The sequence below is a fragment of the Plecotus auritus genome (assembly GCF_963455305.1).
Source record: "Plecotus auritus genome assembly, chromosome: 4".
NCBI classification, from domain to species: Eukaryota; Metazoa; Chordata; class Mammalia; order Chiroptera; family Vespertilionidae; genus Plecotus; species Plecotus auritus.
Genome location: NC_137775.1, coordinates 66,266,006 through 66,285,391, shown reverse-complemented (window position 1 = coordinate 66,285,391; position 19,386 = coordinate 66,266,006). Strand labels below are relative to the sequence as shown.

General features: G+C 37.7%; 1 protein-coding gene across 10 annotated transcripts in view; it reads left to right on the top strand.

The window, feature by feature from the left end:
• The window catches only part of SENP6 (SUMO specific peptidase 6), a 116,375-nt gene that overhangs the window by 65,851 nt on the left and 31,138 nt on the right, over positions 1-19,386 (top strand). For 6 of the 10 annotated variants that reach the window (XM_080664679.1, XM_080664678.1, XM_080664676.1 and 3 more), the window contains 5 exons: positions 3,746-3,975; positions 9,047-9,217; positions 15,430-15,463; positions 16,076-16,270; positions 17,936-18,162. In XM_080664679.1, coding sequence (XP_080520805.1) covers positions 3,746-3,975; positions 9,047-9,217; positions 15,430-15,463; positions 16,076-16,270; positions 17,936-18,162 — 857 coding nt within the window. The remainder of the gene's footprint in view (positions 1-3,745; positions 3,976-9,046; positions 9,218-15,429; positions 15,464-16,075; positions 16,271-17,935; positions 18,163-19,386) is intronic. The other 4 variants (XM_080664681.1, XM_080664680.1, XM_080664677.1 and 1 more) reach the window with 1 other exon arrangement.

Genomic DNA, 19,386 nt, shown 5'->3' with positions numbered 1-19,386 from the left:
ATCAATATCTTGTAACTTTAAATTTGAATCAGAGATAAAGTGAACTTACTGCATATTTTTTCTTAAAAAGGAAATATTTCCTAGCTTTACCCGCAGAAAATGCCTAGAAACAGTAAGCAACCCTCATGTAGAAACAAACAACCCTAGTTCTCATATTTGCGTTTTTGAATATCATTTCCCACCAGAGCTCCTCAGAGAAATTGCCTACTCAAAGTCTGGGACACGAAGGTATTAATAAACCTAGATCATCTAGTGATATCAGGAAGTATGGAAGCTGTAAGGAATACTGTGGACACGTCAAAGGACTCAGGAGCTAAAATGAAAGAGCTCCCATTGACTAATGATGGGAATACTTGTGTCACAAACAGAATCATAATTGCAATTTTTTGAAATATGTCAAATATATTAAAATTAATCAGTTTATAATAATATCCTCCAACTCCCCCCAAAGGAAAAACTCCATTGGTTACTTTTGGAGATTGCCTAAGGTCCCTCATCATTACTCTGAAAACTGAAAAAGGGGATAAAATTAAGCTTTTTTTTTTTTAAATCTTAAGATATGTCAAGTTCTATTTTAATTAAATTCAATATAAAAAACAATATGTACCAGTACATTAGCTTATCTCTCGAATATATTTTTAAAAAGATACTGTATGATGGCTGTGCAGCCTATACTCTATTATATTATGATAATGTTGATATTTGATTATTTTATGATACAGTTTAGTGTTATGCCAGTGTAATATTAAATACTTCTAATATCATTTGAGTGTTTTCTAATGTTGATATTTTTAATAATGGTAAGATATGAAGAAAACTCTCACTTATTAGGCAGTTACTGTGTATTATTATAGAGCCAAACTTTAAATAGGAAACCAGACATTCCGAGGAAGTTTCCAAGATGAGAGGAACTGGAAGTTAATAAGGCTAAGTTGATATGTGAAAAAATACAAAATATTTTGTCTACATCAACCACGTAGGCTGATAACATAAGGAAATACATTTATGTGGTTCTTAGGTTTATTAAACAGTTTACTTTTTAGAGTTTAACCACAACCATTCATAAAACATAAATTTGTTCCCTTGTGCCAAAAAAGAAAAAGAAAAACTAAGTACTTCCCATGTTAAGTATGTGAGAAAAGTGTTCTATTTTAAGAACATTTAATCTATATATATAAAAAGCCAGGGTCTGTAACAACCGAAGGCTCAACCTAATACTGGAAATCAGTGCTGGGTTGCCATGGTGACCCAGCACTGACTGCCGAGGGGGCTGCAGATTAGGCCCAGAGAGAGACTTGCAGAGAGAGATGCAGGTTCTGATCTGCAGCTTCAGTGGCAGCTGTTGATTAGCCGTTGCCTCTCTCTTTCTCTCCAGTCGAAGCCGCACCTCTGTTTCTCTCTGGGCCTCCACAGCCCCGCCTCTCTGATCAGGCCCAGAGATGGGCCCAGAGACGCTGACTGGCATAGAAACCGACTAATCAGAATCAAATCTGGGTGAAGTGCCAGGAGCCAGTGGCTGCCTAGGAGGCGGAGCTTTGACGCTGACTGGCATAGAAACCGACCAATTAGAACTGGTGAATTGCCAGGAGCCAATGGCTGCCACAACTGTTTGGTGTACTGTGTAAGAAAGCGGTTCAATTTTTTAATGACCGCTTTGGCAGTATAGTACATATGGCTGGCTATCAGTCCAGATATAGGGATTATGTGTTTTTGTCTGCCACGAGCATCTCCTCCTGCTGAAAAGGCTACCTCCCCCCCATTTAAGCAATCCTATCCTATATAATCTATCTATACTAATAAAAGGGTAATATGCTAATTAGACCGGGTCAACCCTCCATCTTCCAGACGTCTGACTTCCTTCTGGACAAAGCCATGGTGGTGGGGGCTGAGGCAGAGGCAGTTTGGGGCAATCAGGCCAGCAGGGGAGGGCAGTTGGGGGTGAGATCAGGCCGGCAGGGGAGGGCAATTGGTGGCGAGATCAGGCCGGCAGAGGAGGGCTGTTGGGGCGAGATCAGGCTGGCAGGGGAGGGCACTTAAGGGCGATCAGGCAGAGGCAGAGAGGTTACAGGTGATCAGGCAGGCAGGCAGAGGCAGTTAGGGGCGATCAGGCAGGCAGGCAAGCAGGTGAGCAGTTAGAAGCCAGCAGTCCCAGATTGCGAGAGGGATGTCCAACCGCTGGTTTACATCAAGCCTACACCAATGGTCGGACATCCCCCAAGGGGTGCCCAGTTGGAGAGGGTGCAGACTGGGCTGAGGGAACCTCCTCCCCCCATGCACGAATTTCGTGCACTGGGCCACTAGTATTAATAATAAAAGCTATCATTTATCACATACTTATATTCCCTGCTTTGTGGTAAAGATTTATACACTAATTTGTTTAATTTAGTTTTCACAATCATAAATGAGGCAACCTAGGTTTATGGAGATTGAGTAAATAATATATAGAAGTCTATGTATTTTTCAACAGGTGATGATTTTTGTATGCTTTTCCTGTGCCAGGCACTTTTTCAGACTTTTTGTCAATAAGCAAGTGCTCATGTACTTACTATAAATTGCGTGGTCAAGCAAAAAGTGATTTTTAAGCTAATACTTGATGCTAAAGTGCAGAGTGCTAGTGGGATTGTGATTCTGACAGGAACAAGCTTGTGGGTATTTGAGGAATAGAATAAATGGCTAGTTGGACTGGAGAATAAAGGAAGAAAAGTGGAATAGTATAAGAAAGTTGGAGAAGTAGGCAAGGCCCAGATTATGTACTTTTATAAACCAGAGTAAGGAGTTAGGATTTGAGACAAGTGCAGTGTGGGTGACTTTGAGGAATTATGATATAGGCATGGGTGTGGTAAGATGTATATATATAAAAGCCTAAACGACTGAACTATCATATGATAGGTTGCTATGATGTGCACTAACCACCGGGGGGCAGACGTTAAATGCAGGAGCTGCCCCCTGGTGGTCAGTGCACTCCCACATTGGGACCACTGCTCACCTTACCAACAGGCACCGGACATAGGGCTCATGGCTGGCTCCCGCAGCCCAGAGAGTGCTGCAGAGTGGCAGCAAGCCTACTGAGCGGCAGCGGCAGGAGCAGCAGGGCCGGGATGAGCAGAAGTGGCAGGTGGCATAGGAGTGCTGGTTTCGGCCCGATACCCGCAGACAAATCCATGCACCGAACCACTAGTTTAATAATAAGTACAAGGTATAAGAGTAAATTACCTTCATAATATCTTTTCTTGCCCATGCTCATTTATTCATCAAGATTAATTGAGCATTAGGTACTGGTCCAAGTTCTTCCAAGGACCATTAGGATTTTAGTGATTTCCTATATGAGATAAAATTACGTGGTCACATGAAGTTTCACACATATTTAAAATTCATGCTATTTGTGAACAATTTGTATGCAGATTATCTTTATACTTTAGCTTTTTGGAACTTTGAAATGGACCTACTGATTAAACATTTAAATATAGGTATATGTTTCTTTGTGGGTGATGATGGACTATAGAATCAATTTCATACTTGTATGTCATTTAAAAAAAGATGTCAGAATGTTACTATGCTTTATTTTTAATTGTTTTATAAATTTAACTTTTCACCAGATAGAGTGGATTATATCTTCATTTGTTTTTATTAATCTCAGATCTGGAGGAGATCCAAAGCAGATTTGGTATATTCCCCATTTTGGTAATATATTTACATTTTTAACTGCCAGAAATGAAATACATGAAGTATTTAACATTTTTTATAGTCATTTTGTCCAGTGATGATGATGATGACAATGACAGGACTAACAGAAGAGAGAGCATATCTCCTCAACCTGCTGACTCAGCATGTTCTTCCCCAGCACCATCCACTGGAAAAGTAGAAGCAGCACTAAGTGAAAATACCGGCAGAGTAGAGCATGAACTAAGAAGCATTCCAGCAGATTCAGAATTAAATACAGTTCCGTTGCCAAGAAAAGCAAGAATGAAAGATCAGGTACTTTTTACATTTATTGATATTTATCCAGATTATATCTCACCTTTGGGATGGATGTATTTGTTTGGAGGGTAATTTGGCAGTGTTAATAGGAGAAAAAGTTAAATTATTCATTAAGTGGGGCTTAAAAGCCACTTGGAAGGTTATTTGGAAGAATAATCCATTAAGTCACAGGTTAAAGTGTAAACAATTCAGCAAGAAGAAATAATGTCACAGCAGCAAGTATGTATAAACAAGTATATTTGTATAATTTGGGAACGGAGAAATCATTTTTAACTTGGTTGTATTCAACTACATCAGTGGTCAGCAAACTGCGGCTCGTGAGCCGTGGTTTGCCGCTCTGTTGACTAATGAGTTTGCCGACCACTGACCTAGACTCTCGATTCCAATAATTACAGGCTGTTGTTGTTCCTTGTGATTAAGCCCCTATCCCAGTGGTCGGCAAACTCATTAGTCAACAGAGCGGCAAACCGCGGCTCACGAGCCGCAGTTTGCCGACCACTGATTACATCATTGTTCTATTATATTTTACTGTATAAATTTTTCAAAATATTCAGATGGAAAAGATAAAAATTATGGCAGGCAGTAGACAAACAATAGACCTAGATAGCAATATTTGTAGTGCAGATGACATATGTTAATATATGTAATAGGTTAAGAACTCTTAAAGATTGAAGAAAAAACATTATAAACTGATGAACAAAAAGATAGATACAGAGGCAGTAAAGCATCAAACAGACTGTCAAATTACAGCGGGAAGGTTAGGGAGAGGTGGGGGAAATAAGAGATCAACTGAAGGACTTATATGCATGCATATAAGAGTAACCAACAGATGCAAAACATTGGGGGGTGAGGGCATGTATGGGAGTGGGGTGGAGGGGCAATGGTAAGATATGTACACATATAATACCGTAATTTAAAAAAATTAAAAAAAATAAAAATAAAACGGAAAAAGAAAAGATTGAAGAAAAAAGTGAAAAAAAAGGAGTAGACAAAGAAAATTCAGATAATAAACTACCACATGAAAAGTGCAAATTAGTAAGTTAAAAATGACTTTTCCCTGTTCCCAAATTATACTAGTATCAAGTATACTTCCTTATACTTATATGTAGTTGTAACACTAATATTATTTCTTCTTGCTGAATAGATTACACTTTAACTTGCGATTTAATGGATTGTGCTTCCAAATAATCTTTCAAGTGGCATTTTAAGCCCCACTTAATAACCATATTCTAAACAGACTTTCAAAATGAATACAAAATCAGTTAATATAAACTTCTGCCAAGAATCTGAGGAAAAGAGTACTTTTGTAAATTGCTGATGGAAAAGAAAGGTGTTAGGATCTTTGGGGAAAGCAGTGTAAAAATAACTATTGAAAACATTTTAAATGTGTATTGAATGACCAAATAATTCATTCCCTACACTCAATTTCAAAGGAATCCTCCTCTCCAGTACTTAAGAATGTATGTATAAAAATGATTGTTAGCATATAACTGCATACATAATCATTGCCCATTAATATGGAAATGGATGAAGAATTTATGGTATATCCACATCATGGACTATTGTGCAGCCACTGACCAAAAAACATTCAAACTATATTAATGACTTAAGTTTTCTACATGGTACTGTTAAATGGGAATACCAAGATGCAGAAATATGTGCATACTTTCTTTTTGTAAAGAACTTTTAAAAAAAGATGTTTAAAAACCTGTAAAAAATTATATATGGGGCCCTGGTTTGAAGGCCCCATATATAATTTTTTATTGCAGGTTCGATCCCCAGTTGGTCAGAGTGTTGGGGCGGGTTTTGAACAGTTGATCAGTGTTTCTCTATCTGTTCTTTTCCTCTCTCTCTCTCTCTCTCTTTCTCTCTTTCTCTAAACAATTTCTTTAAAAATCAAAATATATCCTTGGGTAAGGATGAAAAAAATTAGACATGGGTTTAAATTAGACATGTCAGGGATTGTAGGAATATAGATAAAAATATGGGAACATACATATTTGGTTGTTAAGATGGAAACCATAAGGAATTAAAATAAAAAGCAATTAAAAAGATAAAAGGAAAAATAGGGATTAATATTTTTAATATAATCTTGAAGGATGCCTTTCCAAATGTGTCTACACAAGCAATAATAGCAAATGAAGTGATGAATATATTTAAGTAAATATATTCATGAAATATATGAAATACAGAACAGTGTAGCAAAACATAATAAACATAATTTGATAGGTAAATGCAAATGAAGAAAAAATAGGGAACTGTGAGAGTGTGAGTTGGTCCTTTATATATTTTTAATTTCTTAAAAATCAAGAAATAGAAACAAACTATAGAAAAATGACTAATGGAAACGAATAGAGGTCAAACTAGTAGTAAAGTATTGAAAATGAAATTAAAACAATATATTTTGTTAACTGTTGGTGCTGAAAAACTTTTCAAGTATAATAGTATCTCATTTTGGTTAGTGTTTGGAGGAATGGAGTATTGAGTATGTAAACTGGTAAAATAACTGCTGGAAGGCAATTTGGCAAAAATCATATATATCTGGATTTAGCTGTGAAAATACTTCTTGGAGAATAATGTGTCATGCAAAAAGTCCAGAAAGAACTCAGATGTCAGCATAAGAGAATTAATTAAATAAATAATAGATTTCCATCTGATAGAATTTGTGGGCGAGCAGTTTTCAACTGGCACATTGAACAATTAGGGTTCCTCAGAGATCTTTTAGAGGCTCCTTGGAAGAGTATGGACTACCCTAGTTCTAGACTCAGTCTCTACTATGGATTCAGCTGGAGCAGTTCTTAAATTATTTATCTACTTACTAGAGGCCCAGTGCATGAAATTTGTGCACGGGATGGGGAGTGTCCCTTAGCCAGGCCTGCATCCTCTCCAATCTGGGACCCCTTGGGAGATGTCCAACTGCTGGCAGTCAGACATCCCTCTCACAATCCGGGACTGCTGGCTCCTGACCACTTACCTGCCTAATTGCCCCTAACCACTTCTGCCTGCCGGCCTGGTCGCCCCTAATTGCCCTCCTCTGCCGGCCTGATCACTCCCAACTACCATCCCCTGCTTGCCTGTTCTCCCCCAGTTGCCCTCCCCTGCCAGCCTGATTGCCCACAACTGCACTCCCCTGCCAGCCATCTTATGGTGGCCATCTTGTGATGACGTAAGGTCGGCCATCTTGTGGCAACGTCGTGCGTGACGCCACCTAGGCTTTTATTATATAGGATTATTGAGCGAAATAACATGTCGTTTGAAGAAAGAATTCTAAAGCTAAAAAGAGTTTTTAAATCTATATGATAGGTTTCTGTTAATATGTGGGAAAATATTTATGATAAATCTGTTAGTAAGCCTGAAAGAGCAGTTTACAGGAACAAATGTGTGTGTATCACATTTTGTTTTAATATTTTTTTCTGTGACATAGATCACAGAAATGTCTCTATAGGTATAATGAGAATAGTGCTTATCTCTATGCATTGGTCATTTTTCCTTCTTGTTTTTTTTACCAGGATGATGTTTTATTCTTAAGTTGATAATAAAGTTTTTAACATAACTTTAATTACTTTAAATTTAAATTATACTTATACTAGAGGCCCAGTGCATGAATTCATGAATGGGTGGGACCTTTCTGTGGGGTCTGCGGAGATCGGGCTGAAACCCGCAGTCCAACGCTGCCTACAGCTCCAACCTGCCACTCCTGCTCATTCTGGTCCCACTGTGTCTGCCGTGGGCTCATGCTCAATCAGTCCCAATCGGGAAAGTCTCACACTGCTGCAGCAGCACTCACCATCCATGAGCCCTGCGTTAGGTGCCCTCCCGAGGGGAGTGGCCTGTGGGATCGGGCTGAAACCAGCTCTCCGATATTCCCCGAAGGGTCCTGGATTGCGAGAGGGCTCAAGCCAGGCCAAAGGACCCCACTGGTGCGTGATCGGGCTCGGGAGAGACCGCAGGAGGGCTCCAGGGTGTGTCTGGTCCATCTCACTCAGTCCCAATCAGCCGGACCCCAGCAGCAAGCTAACCTACCAGTTGAAGCATCTGCCCCTTGGTGGTCAGTGCACATCATAGTGAGCGGTTGAGTGGCCTTAGCATATCATTAGCATATTACGCTTTGATTGGTTGAAAAGTGGACCTATCACCAGATGACTGGACACTTAGCATATTAGATTTTTATTATATAGGATAAATATTTTATACCCTGGCCGATGTCACTCAGTGGTTAGAGAGTTGGCCCGAGCACTGAAGGTCTTGGGTTCAATTTCTGGTCAAGGGCACATGCCAGGGTTGTGGGTTTGCTCCCCACCCCAGGGCGCATGCCAGAGGCAACCAGTTGCTGTGTCTCACACCAGTGTTTCTCTCTCTTCTCTTGCTCTCTGCCTCCTTTTCTCCTTCCCTTCCTCCCTTCCACTCTCTGAAAAAGCAATGGGAAAAATATCCTCAGGTGAGGATTAACATATATATATATATATATATATATATATATATATATATATTTAATAAGTCAACTAGTTTAAAAAGTTTAATATATAAAGAAGCATCCTTTATTAATGCAAATAGCCATACCCTTAAATCACCTGTTTTCTAAATTGTTGATTTAACCCCAGGTTCTACAACCACTACTACTGTTACTAGCTAACTTATCTAGTATTTTACTGTGCATGAAGCACTGTGCTAAGCTATTTATAGGCATTAGCTCATTTGAGTAAATACTCTTACTCTTCATATTTTACAGTTTAAGAAACCAAAACTTACGGAGTTATTAAGGTCACAAAATCAGATTAAAAGATGTGTAACTGTGATTTGAAACCAAGCAGTCTTATTCTCAGAATACCATTTTTCACTGCTATGCTATTATTTTAATTTAAAGTAGTAACTAGATAAAGTATAGCTATATAATATAGAAGAGTTTATTATTATATAAAATCAAGAAATTATTACTTCATCTGACACCACTGAAGTAAATCTTATGTTTTGATAATTACATTTCTCATATTGGGTCTTCTGCATATATATACTTAGTTCAAAGCCTTGTTTTAGTACTTTATTAAATGAAAATTTTTTTCTTTTTCAGTTTGGTAATTCTATTATCAACACACCTCTAAAACGTCGCAAGGTGATTGTTCAAGAAACTTTAGTTGATCCTGTATCTTTAAACTGCCCAACTTCCTATGGCAGTGTCATTTTAAACTGTCGAAGTATACGAGTAGGGACACTCTTTCGGCTATTAGTAGAACCTGTAATTGTAAGTACATTCTTCTGCGTTCATTGTACCGATTATAAGATTTATAATTCTGTGGCTAAGGCTAATAAGTAATACTTTAAAATATTTAATTTAATAGAATATTAAATTATTTTAAGATTTTGTATTTATTTAATAGTATATAAACAATCCTATCTAATAAAAGAGTAATATGCAAATTGACCATCACTCCAACACACAACATGGCTGCCCCCACGTGGACACAAGATGGCCAGCAGGAGAGGGCAATTGGCAGGGACCAGGTCTGTAAGGGAGGGCAGTTGTGCACGATCAGTCCAGCAGGGTAGGGCAGTTGGGAGGGACCAGGCCTACAAGGGAGGGCAGTTGGGTGCGATCAAGCCTGCAGGGGAGGGCAGTTAGGGGTGACCAGGCCGGCAGAGGAGGGAAGTTGGGGGTGACCGGGCCTTCAGGGAAGGGCAGTTGAGGGGGACCCAGGCCTGCAGGGGAGGGCAGTTAGGGGCAATCAGACTGGCAGGGGAGCAGTTAGGTATCAATCAGGCTGGCAGGCAGAAGCGGTTAGGGGCAATCAGGAAGGCAGGCAGGCAAGGAGTTGGGAGCCAGCAGTCCTGGATTGTGAGAGGGATGTCCGACGGCCTGTTTAGGCCCGATCCCTCAAGGGGTCCCAGATTGGAGAGGATGCAGGCTGGGCTGAGGGACACACACCCCTGTGCACTAATTTCGTGCACTGGACCTCTAGTTATAAATAAATACTCACCGTAAAAGTCAGTAAAAACTTTTTTATAATTCATTGTTCATGGTAGTGACGTATTCATTGTGGGAAGATACTTAGTATTTTAACTGAGTTAAAAACTTTCCACTTCTTTTTGAAAAAATATATTTTTATTGATTTCAAAGAGGAAGGGAGAGTGGGAGAGAGATAGAAACATCAATGATGAGAGAGAATCATTGACCAGCTGCCTCCTGCATGTCCCCTACTGGGGACCTAGCCTGCAACCCAGGCATGTGTCCTTGACTGGAATCGAACCTGCGACCTTTCAGTCTGCAGGCCAATGCTCTATCCACTGAGCCAAACCAGCTAGGGCTACTATTTTATTCTTACTACCAGCTCAATGAAAACAGTATTTTAAAGAATATAATTACAGAAAGAAGAATCCAAAAGTTTTGGAGTCTGCAGAAAAATGTCTTGCAGCACTAAGACTCCTAGAAATAGATTATTGGACTACAATAGCCATTCAAAAGGCACTGGTTCAGTATCCGCAAAACCCAAAGAACTTTCGATAGTCCCTTTATTTTTATCTGTCATACGTGTTTTCTTATTATTTTACTGCTACCAATCCAATTCAAATTTGCATTTTCTGTTTGAAAATTTAATTTAATCTCCTTAACTAGTCTTCTTAGTCATCATTTTTCTTCTTCTCTAATATGCTGTATACATTGTTGGTAAATTGATCTTCCTTTAGCACTGCACTATTTTGTAAGCCTTTATAATTCCTTAACTTGGTGTGCCTGGTTATCCATTTCTAACTTTTTAAACTCTGTCTTGTGTTCTTTATACATAAAGTAATATCTTTAAGAAAACTCATTGTATTAGGAAAGTTAAAAGGTTGCTTTATTATTATGTAAATTATGGTAAATAATAGCTATTTTATTTTGTAAATTATGGTAAATAATAGCTTTATTTTTCTAGGATTCATGATTCTAGAATAAATACGATCAAAAGGGGGAAAATCTTTTTTTTTTAAGATTTTTTAAATTAAGGTATTATATGTGTACATATCTTACCATTGCCCCCCCCCCCCCACTCGCATACATGCCCTCACCCCCCAATGTTTTGCATCTGTTGGTTATTCTTATATGCATGCATATAACTCCTTCGGTTGAACTCTTATTTCCCCCACCTCTCCCTAACCTTCCCGCTGTAATTTGACAGTCTGTTTGATGCTTTACTGCCTCTGTATCTATCTTTTTGTTCATCAGTTTATAATGTTTTTTATTATCCACAAATGAGTGAGATCATGTATTTTTCTTTCATTGACTGGCTTATTTCACTTAGCATAATGTTCTTCAATTCCATCCAGGTTGCTACAAATGGTAAGAATTCCTTCTTTTTTATGGCAGCATAGTATTCCATTGTGTAGATGTACCATAGTTTTCTGATCCAATCATCTGACAGGCACCTAGGCTGTTTCCAAATCTTAGCTATTGTAAATTGTGCTGCTATGAACATAGGGGTGCATATATCCTTTCTGATTGGTGTTTCTAGTTTCTTAGGATATATTCCTAGGAGTGGGATTACTGGGTCAAATGGGAGTTCCATTTTCAGTTTTTTGAGGAAACTCCCTACTGTTCTCCACAGTGGCTGCACCAGTCTGCATTCCCACCAGCAGTGCATGAGGGTTCCTTTTTCTCCGCATCCTCACCAACACTTGTCGTTTGTTGATTTGTTGATGATAGCCATTCTGACAGGTGTGAGATGGTATCGCATTGTCATTTTGATTTGCATCTCTCGGATAATTAGTGACTTTGAGCATGTTTTCATGTGTCTCTTGGCCTTCCTTCTGTCTTCTTTCGAAAAGATTCTATTTAGGTCCGTTGCCCATTTTTTTAATGGATCGTTTATCTTCCTTTTATTAAGTTGTATAAGCTGCCTGTAGATGTTGGAGATTAAACCTTTATCAGTGATAACATTTGCAAATATGTTCTCCCATACAGTGGGGTTTCTTGTTGTTTTGTTGATGGTTTCTTTTGCTGTGCAAAAGCTTTTTATTTTGATGTAGTCCCATTTGTTTATTTTCTCTTTAGCTTCCATTGCCCTAAGAGCAGTATCAGTGAAGAAGTTCTTTCGGCATATGTCTGAGATTTTGCTGCCTGTGGATTCCTCTAGTATTTTTATGGTTTCCCGTCTTATGTTTAAGTCCTGTATCCATTTTGAGTTTATTTTTGTGTATGGTGTAAGTTGGTGATCTAGTTTCATTTTTTTGCACGTATCTGTCCAATTTTCCCAACACCATTTATTGAAGAGACTGTCTTGACTCCATCGTATGTTCATGCCTCCTTTGTCAAATATTAATTGAGCATAGTGGTTTGGGTCGACCAATGGATTCTCTATTCTATTCCATTGGTCTATATGTCTGTTCTTGTGCCAGTACCAGGCTGTTTTGAGAACAGTGGCTTTGTAATACAGCTTGAAATCTAGTATTGAGATCCCTCCTACTTTATTCTTCTTTCTCAGGATTGCTGTGGCTATTCAGGGTCTTTTTTATTCCAGATGAATTTTTGGAGAGTTCTTTCTAGGTCTGTGAAATATGCCATTGGTATTTTAATGGGGAGTGCATTGAATCTATAGATTGCTTTGGGTAGTATGGACATTTTAATGATGTTGATTCTCCCAATCCATGAACATGGTATGTTCTTCCATCTTTTTATGTCTTCCTCTATCTCTTTTTTCAGTGTCCTGTAGTTTTCCGCGTATAGGTCTTTTACCTCCTTGGTTAAGTTTATTCCTAGGTATCTTAAATTTTTTGGTGCGATAGTAAGTGGGATTGCTTTTTTGTCTCTCTTTCTGTAAGTTCACTATTGGTGTACTAATAGCTATTTATTTTGTAAATTATGGTAAATAATAGCTATTTATTTTCTAGGATTCATTATTCTAGAATAAATAAGATCAAAAGGGGGAAAATCTTTATAGGTTAAAGTTTATAGGAGAAAATGAAATGTGGACCTGATTTCTTATGCAAGAAAAGCCATATGGGAAAAGAGCAATTTTTTTCCCCATTAAAAAACTCTAGCTTCTCATGATTTAAAAACTAGAATGGTATGAAGTACTCCAGAGATCTAAAGCAAATTATATATAAACTATTTATTATTGCCCACCAGTATTATTATATAGCAGGGTTTTCAGGGATTTATGAAGCTTCTGTTTTGTTTCAAGCCTTCATGGTACAGATGATCTTTGATGGTACTGTCAGATAATAAAAATGTTATACTATATCTTATATATCAGAAATTTCCAGGAATATCTTATAGGTTTTATGGCTTTCCCCCCACATTATTCAGAGCACAATTATTCAGAACTCCTTGGTATGATAATTAAGGTTGATAATTTAGCCATTTAGTTGAAAGTTTCATAGTCTCAAGGCTATCTAGCAAGAATGACATCAAAATTTGAATGAACTTTTTACATGAAAGTTACAGATTAATAAGTATATGATCTACTGAAGAAAAACTGAATTTAGTTTAAAAAAATAAAAGGCAGTGTATATAATAAAGTGTGTTACTATAGATTTTTTTAAATTAAAATGCTGTATGAAATATTTCAGCTAAAAAATAGTTGTGCTTATGATATGGAAATTTGCCATCTGTTATTAATCTTCCTTGTACCATGGGATTTAGCCAAAGAACTTTTTTTTTTTTTTTAAATATATTTTACAGAGAGGAAGGGAGAGGGATAGAGAGCCAGAAACATCGATGCGAGAGAAACATCGATCAGCTGCCTCCTGCACACCTCCCACCAGGGATGTGCCCGCAACCAATGTATATGACCTTGACCGGAATCGAACCCGGGACCCTTGAGTCCACAGGCTGATGCTCTATCCACTGAGCCAAACCGGTTTCGGCCCAAAGAACATTTTTGATAGAGTATAGTGGATCTGTAATTTCTTCAGATGGTGTGTTAAAAGATGATTTGACATTTTCTTTCTGTACATAACTTCCTTTATGTTTTGCACTGAAACGATATATCTGCCATGTCATTATTAATCTGAGAAACAGATTTTTAAGTATTTTACAGAGGAAAGACTTGACACACTGACTTCAACAAGTGATTAAGCTTGTATCAATAGTGGGGCTGGCTGACATCATGTGCCTTCGATGTGGTGCAGTCCAGGGTGTTGTACATTTTTTAGAACCTAGCTTGGATTTTTCAAAGGCTATGTTATAAAAAGCAGAGGGAGGTTTCTCTCTGTTATAGACAGTAGTAAACAAAAGAGAGACTAATGTAACATTGCCTTGACAGAATCATCAGTTAGGGGAAAATTAAGGCAAATATAAAGGACAATTTTGAGCAGTTGGGGAAATTTGAGTATGAACTGTACGTTGGATGAACTTAATTTTTATTTTCTTAGATGTTGTAGTAATGAACCTCTGCTTTTATACTGGTTTAGCAAAAAGGAAATGACTGTGTATGTGTATATAGATTTATATCTATATATCTATATCTATAGATATAGATATATAGATATATATCTATATACACATATATATATAAAAGCCTAAGCAACTGAATGACTGACTGGTCAACCGGTCGCTATGGCATGAACTGACCACCAGGGGGGCAGACGCTCAATGCAGGAGCTGCCCCCTGTGGTCAGTGCACTCCCACAGCCAACCTCCCACGGCCAGCCAACATCCCACAGCCCCTTACCCCGGCCAGCCAACATTCGCCGACCCTCCCCCCTCCGGCCAACCTCCCACGGCCCCAATCAACCCTGATCGCCAGCCAGGCTGAGGGACCCCACCTGTACACAAAATTCGAGCACCAGGTTTCTAGTATATACATAAAAAATGATTAAGTGTAGGAAGATATTAACAGTTAGTGAATCTGGGTATAAGAATTCAGGTATTTATTGTAATACTAGAGGCCCGGTACACAAAATTCGTGCACTGGAGGGGGGCTCACCTTATCCCGGCCTGCTCCCTCTTGCAGTCTGGGATCCCTCTCGCAGCCTGGGACCCCTTGCTCCTTACCAACTGCCTGCAGTGGAAGTGGGGAGAGGCTCCCGCCACTGCCATTGCACTTGCCAGCCATGAGCCCGCCTTCTGGCTGAGTGGCACTTTCCCTGTGGGAATGCACTGACCACCAGGGGTCAGCTCCTGTATTGAGCGTCTGCCCCCTGGTGGTCAGTGTGCGTCATAGCGACCAGTCGTTATACCATTCTGTCTATTTGCATATTAGGGTTTTATTATATAGGATTTTCTCAATTTCTCTTTGAAATTATAAAAAATAAGTCAATAGTATAAGAATATTCTCAGTATTTGAATCAGAAAGGTGAAGCCTACCTTTCTTAGAGGTAATTTGGAAGTGGGAGGTTATCTTGTTTTATATTTAAGCACATGGTAGATGATTCATTTCTTCTGCCCTCAGTAATCTAAGGGCCAAATAATATGTCATTTAGGGTGTTTGTAGCAAAATCCTCATAAATCTCGATTGGCATTAATTTGTTTTATTTTTTTAGTTTTGTTTAGATTTTATCAAGATACCACTAGAAGGTAAGCTATAATACGTCTTTTTGCTAACTTTTTTGTTTACACTAAAACACTTTACAGGGATGAAAGATTAAATTATATATACATGATTAGTTATTAGATATATCAACACATTGCAGACCAATCACGAGAATTCTCGCTTCATACTACACAGTGTTTTACAAAGTATCATACTTTAAAAATATATTAGCTTGTAAGAACATGTAATAAGTAACTTCAAAATGCAATGAGTATTTAATTTTAAAGCGTGCCTTTAACATTTATGTAAAACATTTTTTGTACTCTTTCAATAGACACTTATCTGGCCACTGGGTAAAGCTAGCAATAAAACTACTGGTCTGCAATGTGTTAATAATGTAATTTCATTCTGTAACATCACAAAATCTATGTTTCATTGTAAGTATACTTCATTAGAACCCCCTTTTGGAAAAATAATGCAGAAGCTTCTTTAAGATAGTTATAAAGATTTTTCTTCATTTCCACTAGTAGTTACTATTTACAGAGCATAATAAATGTGTTTTACCTTAAACTTGTATTTTCTCACACTCTTCTTCATTTATAAATTTGCTGTTTTAGAAATTGATTCATTTTCCATTTCCATTTGTTTTTCTCCAGAAGCAGAAGCTGATCCAGTAGGCTTTACTTTAAATACCTCTGATCTAACTAAATGTGAATGGTGTAATGTCCGTAAATTACCAGTAGTATTTCTTCAGACGATACCACCAGTTTATGAGAAGCTGAGCATGCTGATGCAAATGAGTATGGATGATAAAGTTTGGACTCATTGTAAAAGAATGCATAAGTTAACAAGTAAGTTATGTAGATTGGATTATAATAAGTATAATTCATTGACTAGCACCGTGGTCGGCAAACTGTGGCTCGCGAGCCACATGCCGCTCTTTGGCCCCTTGAGTGTGGCTCTTCCACAAAATACCACAGCCTGGGCGAGTCTATTTTGAAGAAGTGGCATTAGAAGTTTAAATTTAAAAAATTTGGCTCTCAAAAGAAATTTCAATCGTTGTACTGTTGATATTTGGCTCTGTTGACTAATGAGTTTGCCGACCACTGGCCTAGCAGAATGTGAGTATGCTTTGATAGATCCTTTACATGTATATTATAATATACTAGAGGCCCAGTGCAGAAATTCATGCACTGGTAGGGTTCTTAGCAGCTGCTGGCTGCCAGCCATGTACTCCCTCCCTTCCCCTGGCTGCCTGCCCCGTCCCCTCGTCGAACTCCCAGATAAACTCCCGGTTGAGGGGACAATTTGCATATTACACTTTTATAACATAGAATTATATTATATTTACTAGGAGCCCAGTGTGCATTTCAAAATCCTGCGGCGCCACCCTGCCTTGCTCCCCGGGCCCCATAGCAGCCACTGTCGGTCCGGCCCTGCCTCCCTCTCCAGCTCTTGAAACAGCCACGGCTGCTGCTGATCAGGCCCTTCCCCAGCACAGGCGCATGGAGGCCCCTGCCACCCTGCCCCCAATGCTGTGCGCGCAACCTCATCCTGTCCAGTCAACCCATTATGGTGTCCCGGTTAATTAGCATATTTCTCTATTTTTTTAATATATATAGGTAGATTATATTCCTTACAAGAACCTTGTAGGATAGATATTACTTTCCCCTTTTATAGATGAGGAAAAGCCCACATTAAGTGGAAGTTCTAATGATAAAACACAGGTTTGCTCATTGATAAAGTTTTCGAAATGGTTAAAATTCAAAGGTCTGCACTCTTTGACCTTGTATTATCTGAGTAAAATGATTTTTAAAAAATTTTTCAAATACAGTTTACTTTCAATATTATTTCATACTGGTTTCAGTTGTACAGCTTAGTCCTTAGATAAAATGAACGTTTTAAAATGCACTGATAGGTACTAAGTACAACCATATAAATCGGGAATCCTTGAAACTTAGCCTAAATTGGAAGTTTGCAAGTTCATAGAATGTATCTTCAATCTCTATAATAAATGATATGGTTCTGATATTTATGGCAGAGCATGAATATTTGTAAAATAAATACTTTTCAACAGTAATCACTGCTTCAGCTTAAGGGTTTGCACATTTAGTGAATAGCAGTTTTTACAGTTAAATTCTCTAGCTCACTTGGAAATTTCTTATTTGTGTTTGATAAAATTTTTAATTTATACATATGTAAAACTATAAATATATTTTGATCCTATTAGATGAAGCAAATTAGTTATACCCATGAATAGATTTGTTCTTGAGCTACTGCTGGAGTAATGTGTTCTGATTCCTTTTTCTTAATAACTTAGGTGACATTGTCAGGTAACACTTTCACTGATCTTCATTTTATATTTATTATATATACATTGCCAAATATTGTTTTGAACATTGATATGGGGATTTCTGGTGATGTTCTTGGAATAACTAGTTGTTACTCTTTTTCTAATAACTTTTTATATACTTATTTTTTTCTTTAAACTTATAGTTATATTGATTTCTTTTCAGATTTGGAAGAACAGTATATAATTTTAATTTTTCAAAATGCCCTTGATGCTCAAGCAAATACGGTATTTGAAAGTATCGTTACTGAAATTGGTATAAAGAATAATGTATCCAATTTTTTTGCGAAAATTCCCTTTGAAGAAGCTAATAGCAGACTTGTTGCTTGTACAAGAACCTATGAAGAGAGGATCAAAGGAAGTTGTGTTCAAAAAGAAAACAAAATTAAAAATGTAATTATGCTTTTTAATTTTTAAATAATCTTAAATAACATAGCTTTAAGGGGAAATATGTTTTATTATTATACTATTCATTTCAGAGTTAGATTTTTAAAATTCCATCTCAGAATTACTTGCTTTTATATGCAATTTGTAAACTATCTTGTGTCAAAATGTAATGGTGGATAGGTGACTTTGTGACAAAAATAGTATTTGGTACAGGTCTAAGAAGCATTTTTAGTTCCTTTCCATACTCTCTTCTTTTTTTTTTTTTTTAAATATATTTTTATTGATTTTAGTGAGAGAGGAAGGAAGAGAGAGAAATATATTTTGACTGCCTCCTGCACGTTTCCCTCTGGGGATTGAGCCTGCAATTTGGGCAATTGCCCTGACCGGTAATCAAACTGGTGACCTCTCAATGCATGGGTCAGTGCTCAACCATTGAGCTACACAGGCTGGACGCCATACTCTATTCTTTTTTTACTTTTCGTCTCCTTTTACTCTCTTTTTTTTTCTCTTTCAACATACATATACATTACTGCTATATTCCAGTCTGTTATTACCCTGCTGGTTTCCAGTGATGCCATGGGCTTCAATAAAAATAAAGGAGTTTTGGTTCCTGATGTACTCTTATATGTAACATGTACATACATGGTTGAAAACTTGGGAAATGAAGAATACCTACCATCCTGACTCTCAACATATATATCCAGTTCTAGAATAAGTAATATAGTAGGTAACTCTGAAGACACCTGAATCAAAGGCAGTATTGTAACACACAGTATAATGTTAAATAATACAAATATAACTAAATTTGTCCCTTATCACAGTAACTGAATTTTACTGACTTAATTTATTTGGAACACAAAAATCTTTCAACCTGGCTACACACTTGAGATAGGGCTATCCAAGGCATAATCTTAGTGAAGTTGACAAGGCCTCACCAGAGAAGTTGAGGAAAAGAGCAGAATAAGAAATGGGAATCATTCTCCTTTTGAAAAATTGTCTGCAGAAGATAATTCTGGAGAAAAATAGAACAGCTAGAGCCATGAGGTAGCTGGGATGGGCTCAAATTTCAGTGGAAGGCTCTTCCTTTAACTCGACTCTGGAGAACTGAAGCTCATTGTACTATGTTTTCTCAGCCTCTGCTCCATATCCTGTGGATTGCCTAGCCTTCCCTACTAGAAGAAAAATATACTATATCTGTTCTTTGGATTTTACTAACATAATCTAATTTAA